The following is a 16131-nucleotide window of genomic DNA, read 5'->3' on the forward strand; positions in this document are numbered from 1 at the left end:
ACTTTTTTTATTCTAATCATCTCAAATTTCCCTGCTGGGCAAAATAGAAACAATAATTAGCTTCATAAAAAACACGGCTGTTTTAATCATTTAAGACAGTTACTTTGAAAATGGAATGTAATTAAGTGCTCTGTTAAATAGGATGGACATTAACAAGGACATTCAAGGAACCTTACAGTCTGATCTACTAATTATCATGCAAGATATTCAAGTTTAAGGAAACACACTACATTTTTGTCTGGAAAAACAATGATCACAGTCTATTTGTACCTTTCAGTGCTATATTAAGCATACGTTCTCCTGTCTACCTAATAAAACCATTACATGATATTTCACATTTATTAATGGGATATTTATACCATATCAGGTAAAAGGAAATTGCTAACTCTCGTTAATCAATTAGATCCTCCTTTTTAAAAACCATACATATTAACATACACAAAAGTAATTGTCAGTACCCAAATTCAATAATGAGAAAATTATAACAATTCATGATAATAAAAGCAAAAAAGAGATTAATTGATTCAGTAATTATATGTGACTGGTATATCCACAGCAAAACCTGTGGATTGTGGTCTGTCATGTGAGTCATTTCATGTGTGGGTGACATGAATAATAATTTGCTATGTAAACATCACCATTCCCAAACATGTTACACAACACTTGTTAGATTATGGGTTAATATTGCAAAATGTCTTCTAAACTAACTACAGTGGGAGGGTGCCATGTCTCATTTCCATCTGGTGATCTCTGAGGTTTCGGAACAGGCAGTTCTGGCTTTAATCATATTTTGTTGTGCACTTTTAAGCGCTCCAATATCCAAGTTGTGAATCACCATGAGGTACCTGTAGTTACACACTCTCCAGTTAACATTGTGCTTTGTGAAACGTGCACTGGATCTCACAGTGATCTCAGCCTCTTTTGCTAATATTCCCACGTAGGCATCTTCCATTGGCACAGGAGGAACATGTTCAGCAGCTTTCATTATTCTAGTGGCGGCGTCTAAAGAGAGTACATAACCAATCCCACTGGCGTAAGGGGGATACTCATCCTCCCAGTAGTCCTCCCTGGATACATACCATTTACTCAGAGGGTCCCTGATAACATGCCTTTTGCCTTCAGCAAACAAAGACCCCACATAGAGCCCAGTTTTAACCACATTGTAATCTGCCAAGAAACGAGCCAACCTGTCAGTGTTTACAAAACAATCATCGTCTGTTTTTAAAATGTACTGGGGCTCACAGTGCTCCACAGACCATCTCAATCCATGCATGACTTTAAGGGTTAAATTTCTGTAGGAGTCTGCGTAATTCCCAACTAGAATATCGCCAAATATTCTGTGCTCTTGCAAGATGTCTGAAGAAATGCCCATCTCCGATGGCTGGCCAATGAGGAATAAAGCCTGCCAAGAGGATGTCTCCTCGCCTAGCTTTTTCGCCCATGTGTTTCGTATTGCGTTCCTTTGCTCTATATGCCACGGAGCAGATGTTACAAGTATTAGCAAAATCAGTCCCTTCTGACAAAATGGAGGCTCGTGGTTAGTCTTAAGCAAGGACTTAAAATCCACTCCAGTTCTACGCTTGGCTGCCCTGTGCTTTGAATGCTCTGGAAAGAGGCTGCTTCTGTGGTTCCAGTGGTCCTCATTGTACTCATCGATGTAGTTTACAGAAGCAAACAGTTTTAAAATGAACAGCAAGAAAGTCAAGGCGCTGGCATACACAAGTCCAGTTATACAGCGAGACGAAACCATTGGTTTCATTCCAAGAAGCAGGCAAAAGCATTTTAACTCTCGTCAAACTTCAGGAATGTGTCACATCCAACATTTTTTATATAATCAATGGTACAGTATATGCTTATCTTCAAATGAAAATGTAAAATTTTGTTATGCTGTTTTTCTTTAAAAGTTGCAAAGTCTGCAGTAGCAACATTTCTCCGTGCCATCCTGGAACACAGTTATGTTGAGTGCTGGAGGAAAGGAGTCTGGTGGGGTTGTCTGGTTCCCTGCTTAATCATACCGTATCAAGTGCTGAAATGGTTTCTGTAATATATAAAATATAATAATTTAGTAATAGGTCTTACAAATATCACTAGGACACAGACATTGTAAGCATGTGTTTAGTTATCAGTGATTTAGAAATTATACTGTTCTACAAGTAGGTAAAAAAAAAAAAAAAAAAAAAGCAAAGCAGAAAATGAAATCAATCTCCAAGAGTCAGTGATAAAGATATCTGCTTTATACAAGCAGATATCTGGAGAGACAGCACTTCACAGGCAATCTGTTAATGCTTCTCTAACAGGTACACACTTAAACAATGATAACATATCGGAAGAGGGATAGACCTATTCAACCAAGCATGCCAGCCCCCTTTAGTGATCCTATGGCAAGCTCTGTAAGATGCTAACATTTCCTCTCTCCCTGTGGTTTGCAGCTCTTAGAAAAGAAGGAACTGTGATACAGTGCGAAACTGTAAACAGAATTCACCCCCACCCTTCTCCATATTCTGTTACAAAAGAATCCGCCCACTGCAGCATGAAAACACTCCACAACATTTAATATCTTAAATTATTTAGCTCCTTCAAGACATTTAAAAAAAAAGGTCAGACACGGCCAGCTCTCTGTGTCCCACTGATATGACGATGCAATAATTTCGCGCCTGTGCTTATTGTCGTGGAAGTGTCTGTTTACCAACATTATTTATTTATTAATTAATTTAGCAGTTGTTACAAAGTACTGTATTACAATACAGCCGTAGGTCTACGTTAAGTTAATATAATAATCATCCTTGTATCACTCAGGTACAGTGCATTATAATACTAAAAATAATAAGCCTTCACATATTTCTTAATACTTATATCCGGCTTTATAAATTAACATTATAAACTTAACTGGATTATATTATCATAGCACATTTGTCCAGGATGCTCACGTTTGTTTAGAGCTCCCCTTTCATGGGTACCCAATTTGTTTCACTTGGGGGGTGCTTTCATAGATATAGATATCAATGTATTGATGCAGAAAACGTCATAACACCGAGACACATTCGATACGAGTAGAGCACGCCTCAGTACTTTTATTTATTATTTAAATGGTCTATTATTTATTTTTGTATTACAGATTATTCCATTTCGAATACTTCGTTACAAAAAGCAATATGAAAAATGGGAAAACAAGCCTGAATCAGTTCTTGTATTTTAAACTCAGAAATTGGAAAATGAAAAAGGGTTAGATTTTTGTTTATATGAAAAACCGAAATAGAAAAACAAGTCGTTTTCTGGTTTTCAGATTTCTGATTTAGAATGCAAAAACGATTGGCCGGAATGTACACGGACCTTAGTTAAACAGAACGGTCATTAATAAAGAGTGTTTTACTCTTGAAATTGTAATGCTTTTTCTTAGATCAGGCACTTCCTTTTAATCATCTTTTGCAAAAGATTAAAAGACAGATGGGTGAAGTGTATTTAACCTGTTTTAAATGCATAGAAACGGGGCACGAAGCATGCAGTGCCTTTTCGTCTGACATCAAAGGTTAAGCCAATATCTCATGCTGTACTTGTTATAAATCATGTTATCCTGTTCTGTCTGGAGGTTTGTAGTCATTATTATTTTATAAGGGGAGGAGAAACTGAAATGTTAGGGCTTTGAGCTGCAAAATACCTGACTTTTTACTCAGAACACAATGGTCATTTTGTTTGGTCTGCCATGATTGTTGACCAATTATTCATTGAAAAAAAAGCCTGGATATGGCCTTTACACAAGCAACCCTGAGATATCCAAAGTGTATGATAAATACACAATAAAACAATAACAAACTGTAGGAACAGTGAACTACAATAATTACTTTCAATGATTTTGAACAAATCCTTTACACAGCATTGCTGTCAGTTTTCAACCCCTGCATACAATATGCTGTACATTTCTACAGTGGCCAAAGGAGCTCAGTGGTTCGAGCTACTGTAAAGGCTGTAGTAAGGAAGGTGTTGTGCTTTACAGCACCTCTGTATTCACCCTAGAAGTCTGCTTGGGAAGGATGTCTAACTTTGGCATTTACTAGCACAAACAAATGACCCAGAACTGTTTGCTCTAATGTGTTAAGCACAGATGCCTATTCACAACCCACAACAGCCTACATAATTTACCATTTGATTCACTTAAACCACTCTGAATTCCCATAGCCGGTACATTTCCCATCCACCTCAGTTCTGGGCTGCATGTTCACAGCATGCATCCTGGCTCCTCCAAATGCTGTTCAGGTCAATGCTCAAGAGCGAAACTTAGGTGCTTCCCATAAAACCAACTCATATACAGTCCACTTGACTACAGGAAGGGGAATGAAGCTGAAGTCTTAAGAACAAACAGTTCAGTAAGGCTCACTGAACTGATTAATGGTACTAATCTTCACCTAGCATTTTAAGTACTGTTTACATCTGTAAAAAACACAGTACAGCACATCAGGTTTCTAACCTATACTCAGGTAATTGATTTCAATGTACAGACCTGTACTAGCTGATGAATGGGATACAAACCAACAGTAATTGCCTCAATTACTTTAGTTGGAAATTTAAAATATTTGCAAATTTTAATAGCTTTATGTATGTCAAGGGCACATGTTAATAATTACAAACAGTTTTGCTCTGGTTTTAAATTAGGAGTAAAAGGATTTGTTATAGGAAGCCCTAGAGGAATTTACTCTATTAAACAATAATGTCCTAAATTTAATTAAATCAGTCAGATGATGCCTCTTACAATTTTAAAATAAGGCCAGATTATAGAATCATTATGTGCTTGACATTATTCATGTTTCACAGGTTCGGATGCAATGACCCCAATCTATCAATGCTGTTCAAAACAATCACGTGTGTCATATTCTAATAAATAAATAAATAAATAAATATATATATATATAAATAAATAATGAGGCATACATAAGGTGATAAGAATGTTAATTTCCGAAAACATAAGGAATGAACTTGACACAAAGAATCAGAAGCATATTAATCGATTACTTAGAACAGATTGGCATTGATCTTTAATTCAAGCTGTCGTCAAAGCCGTCTGACACTTTGGATTACGTTTTGTTTAGTTTTACTGGCAATAAACTGCTGTGCACTAGATGGCACTGGCAATGACTAATATAAATGCCCCCCCCCCCCCCCCCCCCCCCCCATATTCAAACGTTATCACATAACTTTATATTTTAACAGGTGGTTTTTTCCCCCAGATTTCATATAAATTGCGTATTTTTCCCTAGATTTAACCACAAAAACTCCAGATTTAGCTAATTATATGAGCATCAAAAGAAATTTACCACTTATATTTGAGCATCAAAAGAAACTGGTGTTCTAAATTCTATTCCGATTTTATTTAACTGAAATGGTGTGGAGTGTTGGAGTTATCATCAGCACAAATATTCCAAACGACCATCACTTTCAAGTAGAGACATGCATTCAGATCCGCTGATAGGAATGTTATTCCATTTTTTTTCTGATAATCCAGCCTGCATCATGAATGTTCAATTAATCCAATAATCATTTGTTTTTCGTGATATGTATCAAACGTAGCAGTTTGACTTATTTTTTGTTTTTACTTTTCACTTATATTTGTTTGTGTAACTCATATGATAGAAAGCAAGACGGGACATTTTGGAAACGGTTTTTTATAAGGGCAATTTTGTGTGTGTGTGTGTGTGTGTGTGTGTGTCCAACTCACACCACTGGTATAGTGTACTATGAAACTTGATAAACTGGTTAAAAAGTGAAACGTAGGGTTCCTGTTGCTCTTTTGTTTTTGAAAACGTTACAATATAATGAGACTAATAATAATTAGAAAAATGCAGTAATGATTACTCTTATAAAACGTCAAGCTACTTTATTTTTTCATATCTGTACTATAAAGCAAGCGCGTGACTTGACCAATTTTGCACTTTTGTTAAACCGTGTATTCATATATTTTATTTTCTATCTTTGGTGGAAAAAACGTCACGAAAAGTGTACTTATCAACTTATCAATTATCATAACAGTCTTATTCTGTTGCAAATACAATTTGAAAGCATTAGAATGAATACTTACCATTACAACAACAGTCTAACTCCCATAAAACACACCACGCATGAAACCACCCTGAAAGTTTCAAGTCTTTCTTCAAAGATCCTCCCTCCAGCGAAATGTTACAATAACAATTTGTAATTGCTCCAGCGACCTTATTCAACGTGCAGTCCACGCCTGCAGCATACTTGACACAAAGCTTGACCAATCAGAAGTACCAATTCCGATCACAGCCCAAGAACACGAAACATTCTGACCAATAAAAAGTGACTATAGATGAAATTGCTCAGTAATTGGTTTAGGAGACATAACATGTGTACATCGGGCCAATGCAAAGTAACATTATTTAAGAAATAGAATAAGACGTAAAGGACAAGGCATCTGTGTAAAGTATCAGATTTCAAACTAATTTATTTGTGGAGGGGGGCGAGGTGGCATTTCACTAAGCCAGCACACATTCCAGCAGAGTTAATAACAGTGGACTGTCATAAGTGGTGAATAATTTCAGTCGGGTTTGTTTTTCACCCAGTTCCCTGAGTGATGTTTCACTGAACTGAAAAAAAAAACATGACGTGAATGCCAGATCTATTTTAGGCGCTTGTCAGTTACATCTAAGTAGGCCTATGCTAAATTCATACAAGAAAAAGACAGATCGTGTATATGCATGGCTCCAGTGATAGGGATATTATTATCACAAAATGGCAACAATAGCAATCTCATAAGTTAACACGTGTTCCAGCCTGTGCAGACACCATACCAGCAGTGCTTGGGCATTGGTACCATGAGATTACCCATGAAAGTTGCATTCTGTTTAGGTTTGCTTGTTTGTATATTTAATCTTTATCCACTGGGCTTATAAAATGGGCAGCAGTGTGGAGTAGTGGTTAGGGGTTCTGGACTCTTGACTGGAGGGTTGTGGGTTCAACCCAGGTGGGGGACGCTGCTGCTGTACCCTTGAGCAAGGTACTTTACCTAGATTGTTCCAGTAAAAATGGATAATTATGTGTAAGAAATAATATAATTGTATGTAAAAAATAATGTGATATCTTGTAACAATTGTAAGTTGCCCTGGATAAGGGTGTCTGTAAATAAATAAAATTATTTATTATTATTTATTTCTTAGCAGACGCCCTTATCCAGGGCGACTTACAGTCGTAAACAAAAATACATTTCAAGAATCACAGTACAGGGAGGGAGGGAAAATATTGTCATAATTCACTAGCCTCTCTTATCTGAGCCAGATCTCACTTTTGCTCCAGAGATGAAAGTTCGGTTTTCTTATCACATACACCCACCATGTACCAGCCATTACCTTTGAAAGCTTTTTCACTTAGGGAAACATTAACCTGTATCCTTTCCGTGGATAAACTGTAAACACTTTCAACTGCCAGTGTTGAAAACATGTAAACATGCAAAAGTGTGCTTTTCCAAGCCCAATAATACTTATACAGACCCTTCCAAAGTCATCTAAAAATATAGTGGTGCTAAAACTATATAGAAAATAAAATCAAAAATAAAATGAAATACAAAACAATTTTAGAAAGTCCTCTAAATCAGTGGTTCTCTGAACCCTGAGGGACCCCAGGGTTCTCTGAACCCTGGGGACCCCCCGTGTCTGCTGGTTTTCAAGTAATTATTCCAACTGAGCTCTCAATTACTTAACTAGACCCTTAATTGAACTGCTTAACTGAATTGCTTAATTAGACCTTTGTAATTGTTTTAAACTCTTAAACAGTTTCAGATTTCATGTTAGCTATAACATTTTATAAGGGTCTAGTTAAGTAATTGAGAGCTCAGTTGGAATTAAAACCAGCACACATAGTGGGTCCCTAGGACCTAGTGTTGAGAACACTGCTCTAAATGGTTACTTGCAGTTCAACATTGGTAATAATTACAGTATTTGTAATTTGGCATTTACCCAGTACTACATTGTCAATGTGGACTTATATTACACAGTCAGTGTAAAGCATATCACAGGTGACCACACTAACCCCAGGACACACGAGAGAATGTCCTCATACACACAGAGAGAAACAGCTTTCGTGGTTTACTCAACCAATCTGAAATAAACAAAAACCAGCATTTTAAAATGCAGTTTATATAACACTGATTTCTAAATCAGATACCTGGTCTGCTGCTGCTGGTAAAACATAAATAAATAAACAAATAAATAAATAAATAAATAAAAGCCCTCTGACAGTCCCCAACATATGCTATAATAGCATCTTCAAACTATGCTACTAACATTTGTCCAAATACATCTTCCTCACTATACTTTCATAATTTGTTACATTTACGGCTTGCATTACCTCCGCCTCTGGTTTGCTATTGCTGGTTTACAAACCTTCCTCTCACAGCCAACTGTTTCCTGAAAACTAAAGATAGAAAGACTACAACTCCCAGAATCACTTTGGAAGTCATGTAGTCTTTTTAGTATATAGATGGGATGACCAATTAGTCTCTTGAGCCTTGCTAATACAAGATATACTGTGTATGTGAATATTATTTTTCATGCAAAGTTTGATTAAGGGGTGCTAGTCAAACAGTTCCTGAATTTTTTTAAGTTTTACGCAAGCATACAAAGGTCCACTTTTAACTAGATATTACATCAGTTTCGTATTTAAAAATACTGAAACACTAGGCTATGCTGCTTTAGATATGATTTTTCATCCTAGTAACCTTTCACTTCTGCTTCAATAAATCAGGTGATGTGTCAAATTAAATAATAAATACTGCATCCAATAAATGATTGACGCCACAGGGCCAAGGCCCATTTAAGAGCTGGCAGACAGCGGCTGTGTATTTCAGAACTGTATTATTATGAATATTTGATAGGAGGCTGTGTGGTCCAGCGTTTAAAGAAAAGGGCTTGTAACCAGGAGGTCCCTGGTTCAAATCCCACCTCAGCCACTGACTCATTTTGTGACCCTGAGCAAGTCACTTAGCCTCCTTGTGCTCCATCTTTCGGGTGAGACGTAATTGTAAGTGACTCTGCATCTGATGCATAGTTCACACACCCTAATCTCTGTAAGTCGCCTTGGATAAAGGTGTCTGCTAAATAAACAAATAATAGTAATAATAATTTCACTAACGTCATGGAATGTACTTAAGCATGTACATAAATAATTGATGATGCTGCACAATTCCGTTTTCACTTCATATCCCTTACACACAAATGAAAACAGATGTCCGGTGTTCTATTTCCCAAAAGCAATCTGAAAGATCTGCAGGAGGTTAGAAGTATAAGATAGAGGTTTTGTGAAGAGTGAGAATTCAGGGTAATTGTCTTAAGTAGAGTGTGACAAACAGATGCACACGATCAATTCACCACGGTTCACATTTTAAATGAGGACCCTGAAAAAGAGGCAAAGAACCAGAACAAACGAATCACGTTGAGTCATTTATACAGTGTGTTCATGCTAAGATGCAAAATGTGGATTGGTTAACATATTTTTCATTTGTTCTCCAAATGGGATAATTGGAATATCTTCTGTAAAAATGCTCTATTGCAAGTCAGTTTCTGTCGTGACGTGACAGGCTTTGATTTATGGTGGCTCATCAAGGACAGTGGGAAAAAAAATAGAAATGCGTTATATCGAGATTGCAAGATAAATGATCTCAGGAACTCGGCATTCCAAGCTGTTATATTGAGATCACAAGAAAATGATCTCAGGATTTTATATTTTTTACATCTTCAATAAGCCAATGTATTGATTTGATGGTTGATAGTAGTAAGCAATCATTTGGATGGTGTTTCCATTGAAGCTGGCCTAAAATTAATTAACTTGCTTTATTACTTTTTATTATAGCATTTACAGTGATATAAAAAGGGTTAATAAATCACCCTTGGGGGGGGGGGGGGGGGGGGGGGGGCGACACCAGTGGAATTAATATAAAGGGTAAGGTTTTGGGTTTTTTTTTTATTTTTAGATCAGCTGTTGTTTTGACCTTCAGGATAGATATCAGTGTCTTAAAGTGTTTTGTTTGTTTTGTTTTAGCTTTATTTGATCCTAGCCTGTAAATCTCTGTATTTTTATAAATTCAGAAATAATACTCCTCTGTGGTTCCCTGCATTAATGCAAGAATCCTAGAAAGTCTTTGAAAAAAACATATATTAACAGCATATTTTTGTATGCCTTGGGCTGTTTTTATTTTATGATTATTTTTTCTACTACAATATCCCCATTAATTGATTATACCAACAGAATTAGATTGTTTCAGCTGTGTTGAATTGAAAAAAATGCGAAACAAAAAAAGAGACCTAATCCCAAAGGGCTTTTAAAATCTGCATCGCTTTTTCTCAAGCTAATACCAATATGTTAATGCACAGAGAAAACTCATACTCACATTGCCTTCATGCAAACATGTCTTGATCTGTATTTTTGTTTTTTTAATGGAACAGTCTCCTTTTATCAGCCAAGAGAAGTTGAATGTGTTTGCCATGCAGCCTGTGTTTACTGAAACGTTTAAAATATCTATCTATCTATCTATCTATCTATCTATCTATCTATCTATCTATCTATCTATCTATCAATCAAATGAAAACTTAAGAGATACTGTTGTAGGCCACATGCCCCTATTCTACAGTGTGTGCAAAATTGGACCCTGAGGAGCCTAAAGCTGTGTCTTGGAAAGAAACTGGCATATGCAGTATTTCATTATTTCCTTCAATGTTCAGAGTATGTGAAAAATAAGGGGGGAATATATGTCCAGTAAACCATACAGGAGACTCCCTGGAGCTCTCCTAACATAGCTGAATGTGGTTAAAGTGGGGTTGACATCAGTAAAATAGCTTGGCCTCATGGTAACTAACCTAATCAGCTTTTTGGTTTTGGAGGCTGTATGGTCTCTTGTGAGACCAACTTCAATGCGAAAGGAGTCCACTGGGCTGGCAAGCTTATTTTCACCAATTAGCTGAATAACAGCAAGCTGTTCAAAAGACCCTGTCTCTCACTCATCGTGGTTTTTTGTCAAAGAAAAGTGATCTCGGGTTTGTTAGTAATTGTAGTGACACGTGGTTGAACTTGACAGCCTGACCTTTATCGGATGTTTCCTGGGATACTCAATGCTAAACTGGAACCACATTGCCTATACATGTCATCCAGTTCAGGATTGTGGACTGTGGACAGTATGACAAATTAAACCTACACTCACTGTCAACTTAATGTATTTTATTTGATATGTAGCAATAAATTAAAATTATGGATATACAACAAAAAAAAAATTACTTTATGCTTGAGGCAATTTTGATAAATAAGCATGCATGAGTCTTGAACAGATGTTTGCAAATTAACTAAATATAAATGCATTAGTAGACACTGGCACATTTTTTGAAGTGTTTACTCCAGTCTTATTTTGTTTAACCTCCTATTGTTTTTAATGTCAAATTTCACATTCTTAAAAAAAGAAAAGTATTCTGTACATTGTATCCATCAAGTTAAACACATTGTTTACCTCTGCAGCAGACTTTTCCCGTAAGAATGTGTGATGTTGCTAAGGGCTCTGATATGCAAACACTGTGTATGAAATGATAATTTTTGTCAGCTCAAATGCTGAGTAGATTCTGAAACAGCAGTGAAGTTACATGCCTATCATTTTAATATTTTAATTAGTTCACACATACATTTTCAAACTGTCCCTGTACATGGAAGCCATTTCAATCGAAATAACATTATTAATAGTTCCCATCTGGTAGGAGCCCTCATGTAAGCTTTACTAATTAAAATGCTTCTCATTATAGAGAGTAAAGTCAAATACTTCTAGCTATCAACTTTGACAACTTTTTATACAATTTTTATTTTGTATTTTTTTTTTTTTTGGTGCTGGCATTTCAATGCTATTCAATGAATACATGTGTCCTACTTACCTTTTAATTGTGGTGATGTTCACATTTAATTTTCATTGCAGGTAATATTTTTATTGTTTTTATTTCCAATAGTGTCTACAATAAGGCAGCCACTTTTGACTGATGCACTTGGACAGTTTCCCACTTCATGATTAAGTGGAAAAATGAATTGCTGATGTAACTCAATTGAGAGACAATTAAATTCACTGGCTGTTACTGTTTTTTATTCTGCAATGAATTACCAGAGTTTAATACAGAATCCAAAGTAAAGCACATAGAATGAAGGCAGACTGTAAGTCGCATGTACAACTCGACACACCTGACACAGCTAACTGCCAGAACAACATTCCACCTGTCTAGTTATATAATTAAGCAATAAGGCAGGAGAGGGCATGGGTTGTGCTGGATATTGTCACTTCTTGGTGTGACTAGACTCAGTCAAGTGCTGTTACCAACCAAGAAGTGACAATATCCAGCATAACCCATGCTCTCAAGTGCCTTATTGCATTTATAAAACGGATTTATGAACGTTTAATAAAAACGAAAGGAGAAATCTATATATTATGTATTTATTAATTTCTTAGTTTCTAAAGATTTATTAACATTTTCAGGTATAACCTTCCACAACAGAAAATAATTCGTATGAATATATATATATATATATATATGAGGTGCCTGCCTTCCTGCATATTCTAGGTCAGTGGTTTCCAATCCTGATCCTGGGGAACCCCTGTGTCTGCTGGTTTTCATTCCAACTGAGCTCTCAATTACTTAACTAGACCTTTACTTGAACTTAACATCAGCTTAATTAGACCTTTTTAAATTGTTTTCAGCTCTTAAACAGTTGCAGAGTTCAAGTTACTTATAAAATGGTATAGCCAATTGAAATATGAAACAGTTAACAGCTGAAAACGATTAAAAAGGTTTAATTCAGCAAACTGTCAATTCAATTAAGGGTCTCGTTAAGTAATTGAGAGCTCAGTTGGAATAAAAAAGCGTGTATCAAACAGTACAAGAGTTTAAGACGCTTTGTTGGATGAAGATTATTAATTATTAAGTAATTCATTTAAAGTCAGATTTTTTTTTTTCAGAAAGACATTTAAACATTAACAGCCTAATGTGTTTGTTTGGTGGTATTAATTTAATTTCTTTTTTCTTTTTTTTTCCTCCATATAACGTCAATGTTAGATTTTTGTACCAAGAGTGAGTGCGCTGTAGAAAGAAGAGAGACAGTGAAGAAAGAAAGGCGAGTCGGATGGTTAGGACATCGCGTGTAATAATGTAAATACAGTCGAAAAATATAAAAATATCCAGAGTTAAAAATTAATGAAGAGTCAGTTTAACAAAATGACTGCTGATGCCTACTAAAAAGAGGAAAATAAAACTGAGTATCTGGTAACTTGATCCGACCGGTTACAGAAAATGACTGGTACATACTACAAATAAAATACCAAAACAGCGTCTTGTTTAAAATAGCAAACTGGTTCATAGTGCAAATTAATATAAAATGGAAAATATGACAAGACACCTTGATGTCTTCAGTATCTTCCATGACAGCAGGAATTTTGAAAGGTGTTTGCTTTGATTTTGGTGGCGCAGTGATTTGCCTTTGTTCCTAAGTAGTTCCGATGGACCAATCAGCATGCACCATTCTGTCAATCAGTTTTATAATTAAAGTCGATTACTGCCTGGAACCGTGTGTTCTAGGTTTTATGCCACGAATGATATGGATCATTTTTAAATTAAGGTTTATTCAATTCAACAGACCCCCTCTGTCTTGAATCCTCCTCCCGAATCCCATCCGAAAAAGTAGTCATTGCCCTGGGTAAGCAGAGTTGTAATTCGTAAGAAGAATACTGGTTTTTGTTCATACGGCAAAACAAGGTAGGGAAGGAAGGTCAGGTTGCGTGTCAATCCGGTCTGTTCTGTTCCACAAAATGACACTTAAGCAATCCTGTACGGTCTGTAAATACTAGGTATTGTATACACATTGCCATGGTATCATCACTCTTCACAGTCTAGATGCTGTTTCATTCAGATTTAGGGGCAGTGCAGCCTCAGGTGTTCTACTTTTAAACCTGTTACAGGTTGCTATGGAAACCACTGTCAGGTTAGAAACAGGAAAATGGGCGTTGTCAGTTAGTGGTTATATTGTATTACAAGCTTCAGTCGTCGAGAAACTCCGGACAAATCGAGAGTTGTTATAAAGACACGGGTGGCATAAAAAAGTTTTCACACCACGAATGGAAAGTTCAGTTCGTTATGAAAAGCTGAAGTCTGTCTGTGATGATAATATTACTAGTGAGGATGACGGGGGTGGGGCCGAAGAAAAAGAAGAGGATGAAGTTATAGTCTGTCTGTACTCGTAAGTAACAATTCATATTAAATCTCATTACCTTACCCGAACCCAAGCCCTAACCGTGGCTTAACCAAAATAATCGTGAACATTTAGCCCTACTGGGAAACCGAAACCCCTGCCATACCATTACATTGCTATGTTGTTGTTTTTTTTTGTTGTTTTTTTGGTATTGTGCCTACCGTTCTGACTGCTATGTTACGCCACAAAAACACAATTTAAGTGTTAGTACTTGGATATGGAGAAGAGTAAAATTGTGTAAAACGGGAGTAAGTGCTTTAATGTAAACAGCAGTGACACAAGTCGCTTTTATAATCAGTGTAAGTAACTTCACGTGTGAATTCACGATGCTCAATCATAAAATCCATCTGCACTGAAAATACTGTAATGAAATAAAAGGTTGTTACCTGCAACCTATTAATAATCGACATTGTATCTGTTAATACTATTCACAGTGCTGTGTTATCATTTCATACTACTGTGCCGCTGTAAGTGTGAAAAGCAAATTGTGGTCTGTTTTAAGTATACTTATATTGTTTGAGTCTCTAAAACGTGTTAAACTGGTCCAGGAACACAATACTACACTTTTGCAAGAAACTAGAACATAATGCAACAAAAGCTGCCTGGTTCCACTGCGAAATGTATGTTTGTCCTTGTGTATTTGACCTCTGCAGTATAGTTTTGTGTGGCATAGTTCATGCTTCTGTTGTTGGTTACTTTTTAAATACACATCTGCCAGCTACACATCTGCCAGAACAATTGTAACAGCAAAGAAAATTGTCCCAAGATATATAGCCTAACATTTATTTAAAGTCAGTTGTAATGTTCTAGCGACCTTGTACTCTCAACCCTTGCAGGTTTTGTAAACAGTAGTGTGTATATAATTAACAGATTTGTCCAGCAAAGAATATATGGGAAACTGAACTACCTGTATACTGCTGTACTTTCAGAAACGTTTGAAAGAAGGTACTGTAAAAATGAAAACTAGTTCAAATAAAAAGCAGCAAAAATGTGGAAAAACAGCTATGCAACTGGAATTATTATAATGTAATTGCTGTATAGACCGTTTTAAAAAATACATGTAACACACATTTATTCTGCATTTCAATAACTACTTTTTTTATTTTAATACATGTGTAACAGGGCGAGGTGCCTTGTACATTGTTTTGTTTATTTATTTTTCCTGGCAGAGGACGAGCACCAATCTCGCCTCTGCCAGAACATGTTTTAAAAATAAACAAAACAATAACATGGCGGTACACCATCTCAAATTACAATAAATAAATCATAATAATCAAATACAAAATAACACGGGCGGAGGGGGACCCCGTTCTAAAAATATATAAACAAAACAATGTACAGAGCACCTCGTCCTGTTACAACATGATATTACCAAGGTACTTTTACATAAACCCCATAAATGTAATAGAACTGTCAGCATTAGGTTACATCAAAAAATGATCAGCAAAGTTTGATGAAACTGTATTGAAGGTACAGGTTGTTTCAGTAGGAAAGATCTGTTAGTTTATGATCTATAAAAATGCAGTATCTGGTAAATATACTCGTACCAGAAATAGTGATTTAACAATACTCTGATCTTCTAATGCTTTTCGTCTCCAAACACTGAAAGATGTACCCCATGTATTGTACATAAGCTCTTAAAGTTTCATCAGAACAGTGCGAGATTTAATTTGATGTCAGGTAAGCCTGTACAATTGCTATATAATACTTTGTGACACTTTCACCAAGTTTAAAAATAGGTTAAGAGGTCTGTCTGAGCAGTTCATCCCACACCATGTGACTTCATTGATTTATTTTCTGACATGGGTTTGACTAGAAATATATAGAACTCTAAATGACACCAGGACAGTTTATTAATGACCTAAA

General features: G+C 36.0%; 1 protein-coding gene across 3 annotated transcripts; it reads right to left on the bottom strand.

Moving 5' to 3' along the window:
• Nucleotides 1-61: 61 nt before the first annotated feature.
• On the bottom strand, nt 62-13784 carry LOC131697948 (beta-1,3-galactosyltransferase 5-like). 3 transcript variants are annotated; one of them, XM_058990012.1, is made up of 2 exons: nt 13656-13784; nt 62-2038 (listed from the first exon to the last, which is right to left on the bottom strand). In XM_058990012.1, exon 2 carries the CDS (start codon nt 1757-1759, stop codon nt 731-733), a length of 1029 nt encoding a protein of 342 aa, XP_058845995.1. In that variant the 5' UTR covers nt 1760-2038; nt 13656-13784; the 3' UTR covers nt 62-730. The 3 variants fall into 3 exon arrangements, with proteins under 3 accessions (XP_058845995.1, XP_058845988.1, XP_058845984.1); XM_058990005.1 differs by lacking the exon at nt 13656-13784 and adding an exon at nt 13417-13435; XM_058990001.1 differs by lacking the exon at nt 13656-13784 and adding an exon at nt 6068-6216.
• Nucleotides 13785-16131: the final 2347 nt, after the last annotated feature.

This window comes from Acipenser ruthenus, chromosome 2 (assembly GCF_902713425.1).
Source record: "Acipenser ruthenus chromosome 2, fAciRut3.2 maternal haplotype, whole genome shotgun sequence".
Lineage (NCBI taxonomy): Eukaryota > Metazoa > Chordata > Actinopteri > Acipenseriformes > Acipenseridae > Acipenser > Acipenser ruthenus.

Excerpts from the sequence above, each read along its gene's own strand:
- LOC131697948 (XM_058990012.1), bottom strand. The coding sequence starts at position 1,759 with ATGAAACCAATGGTTTCGTCTCGCTGTATAACTGGACTTGTGTATGCC.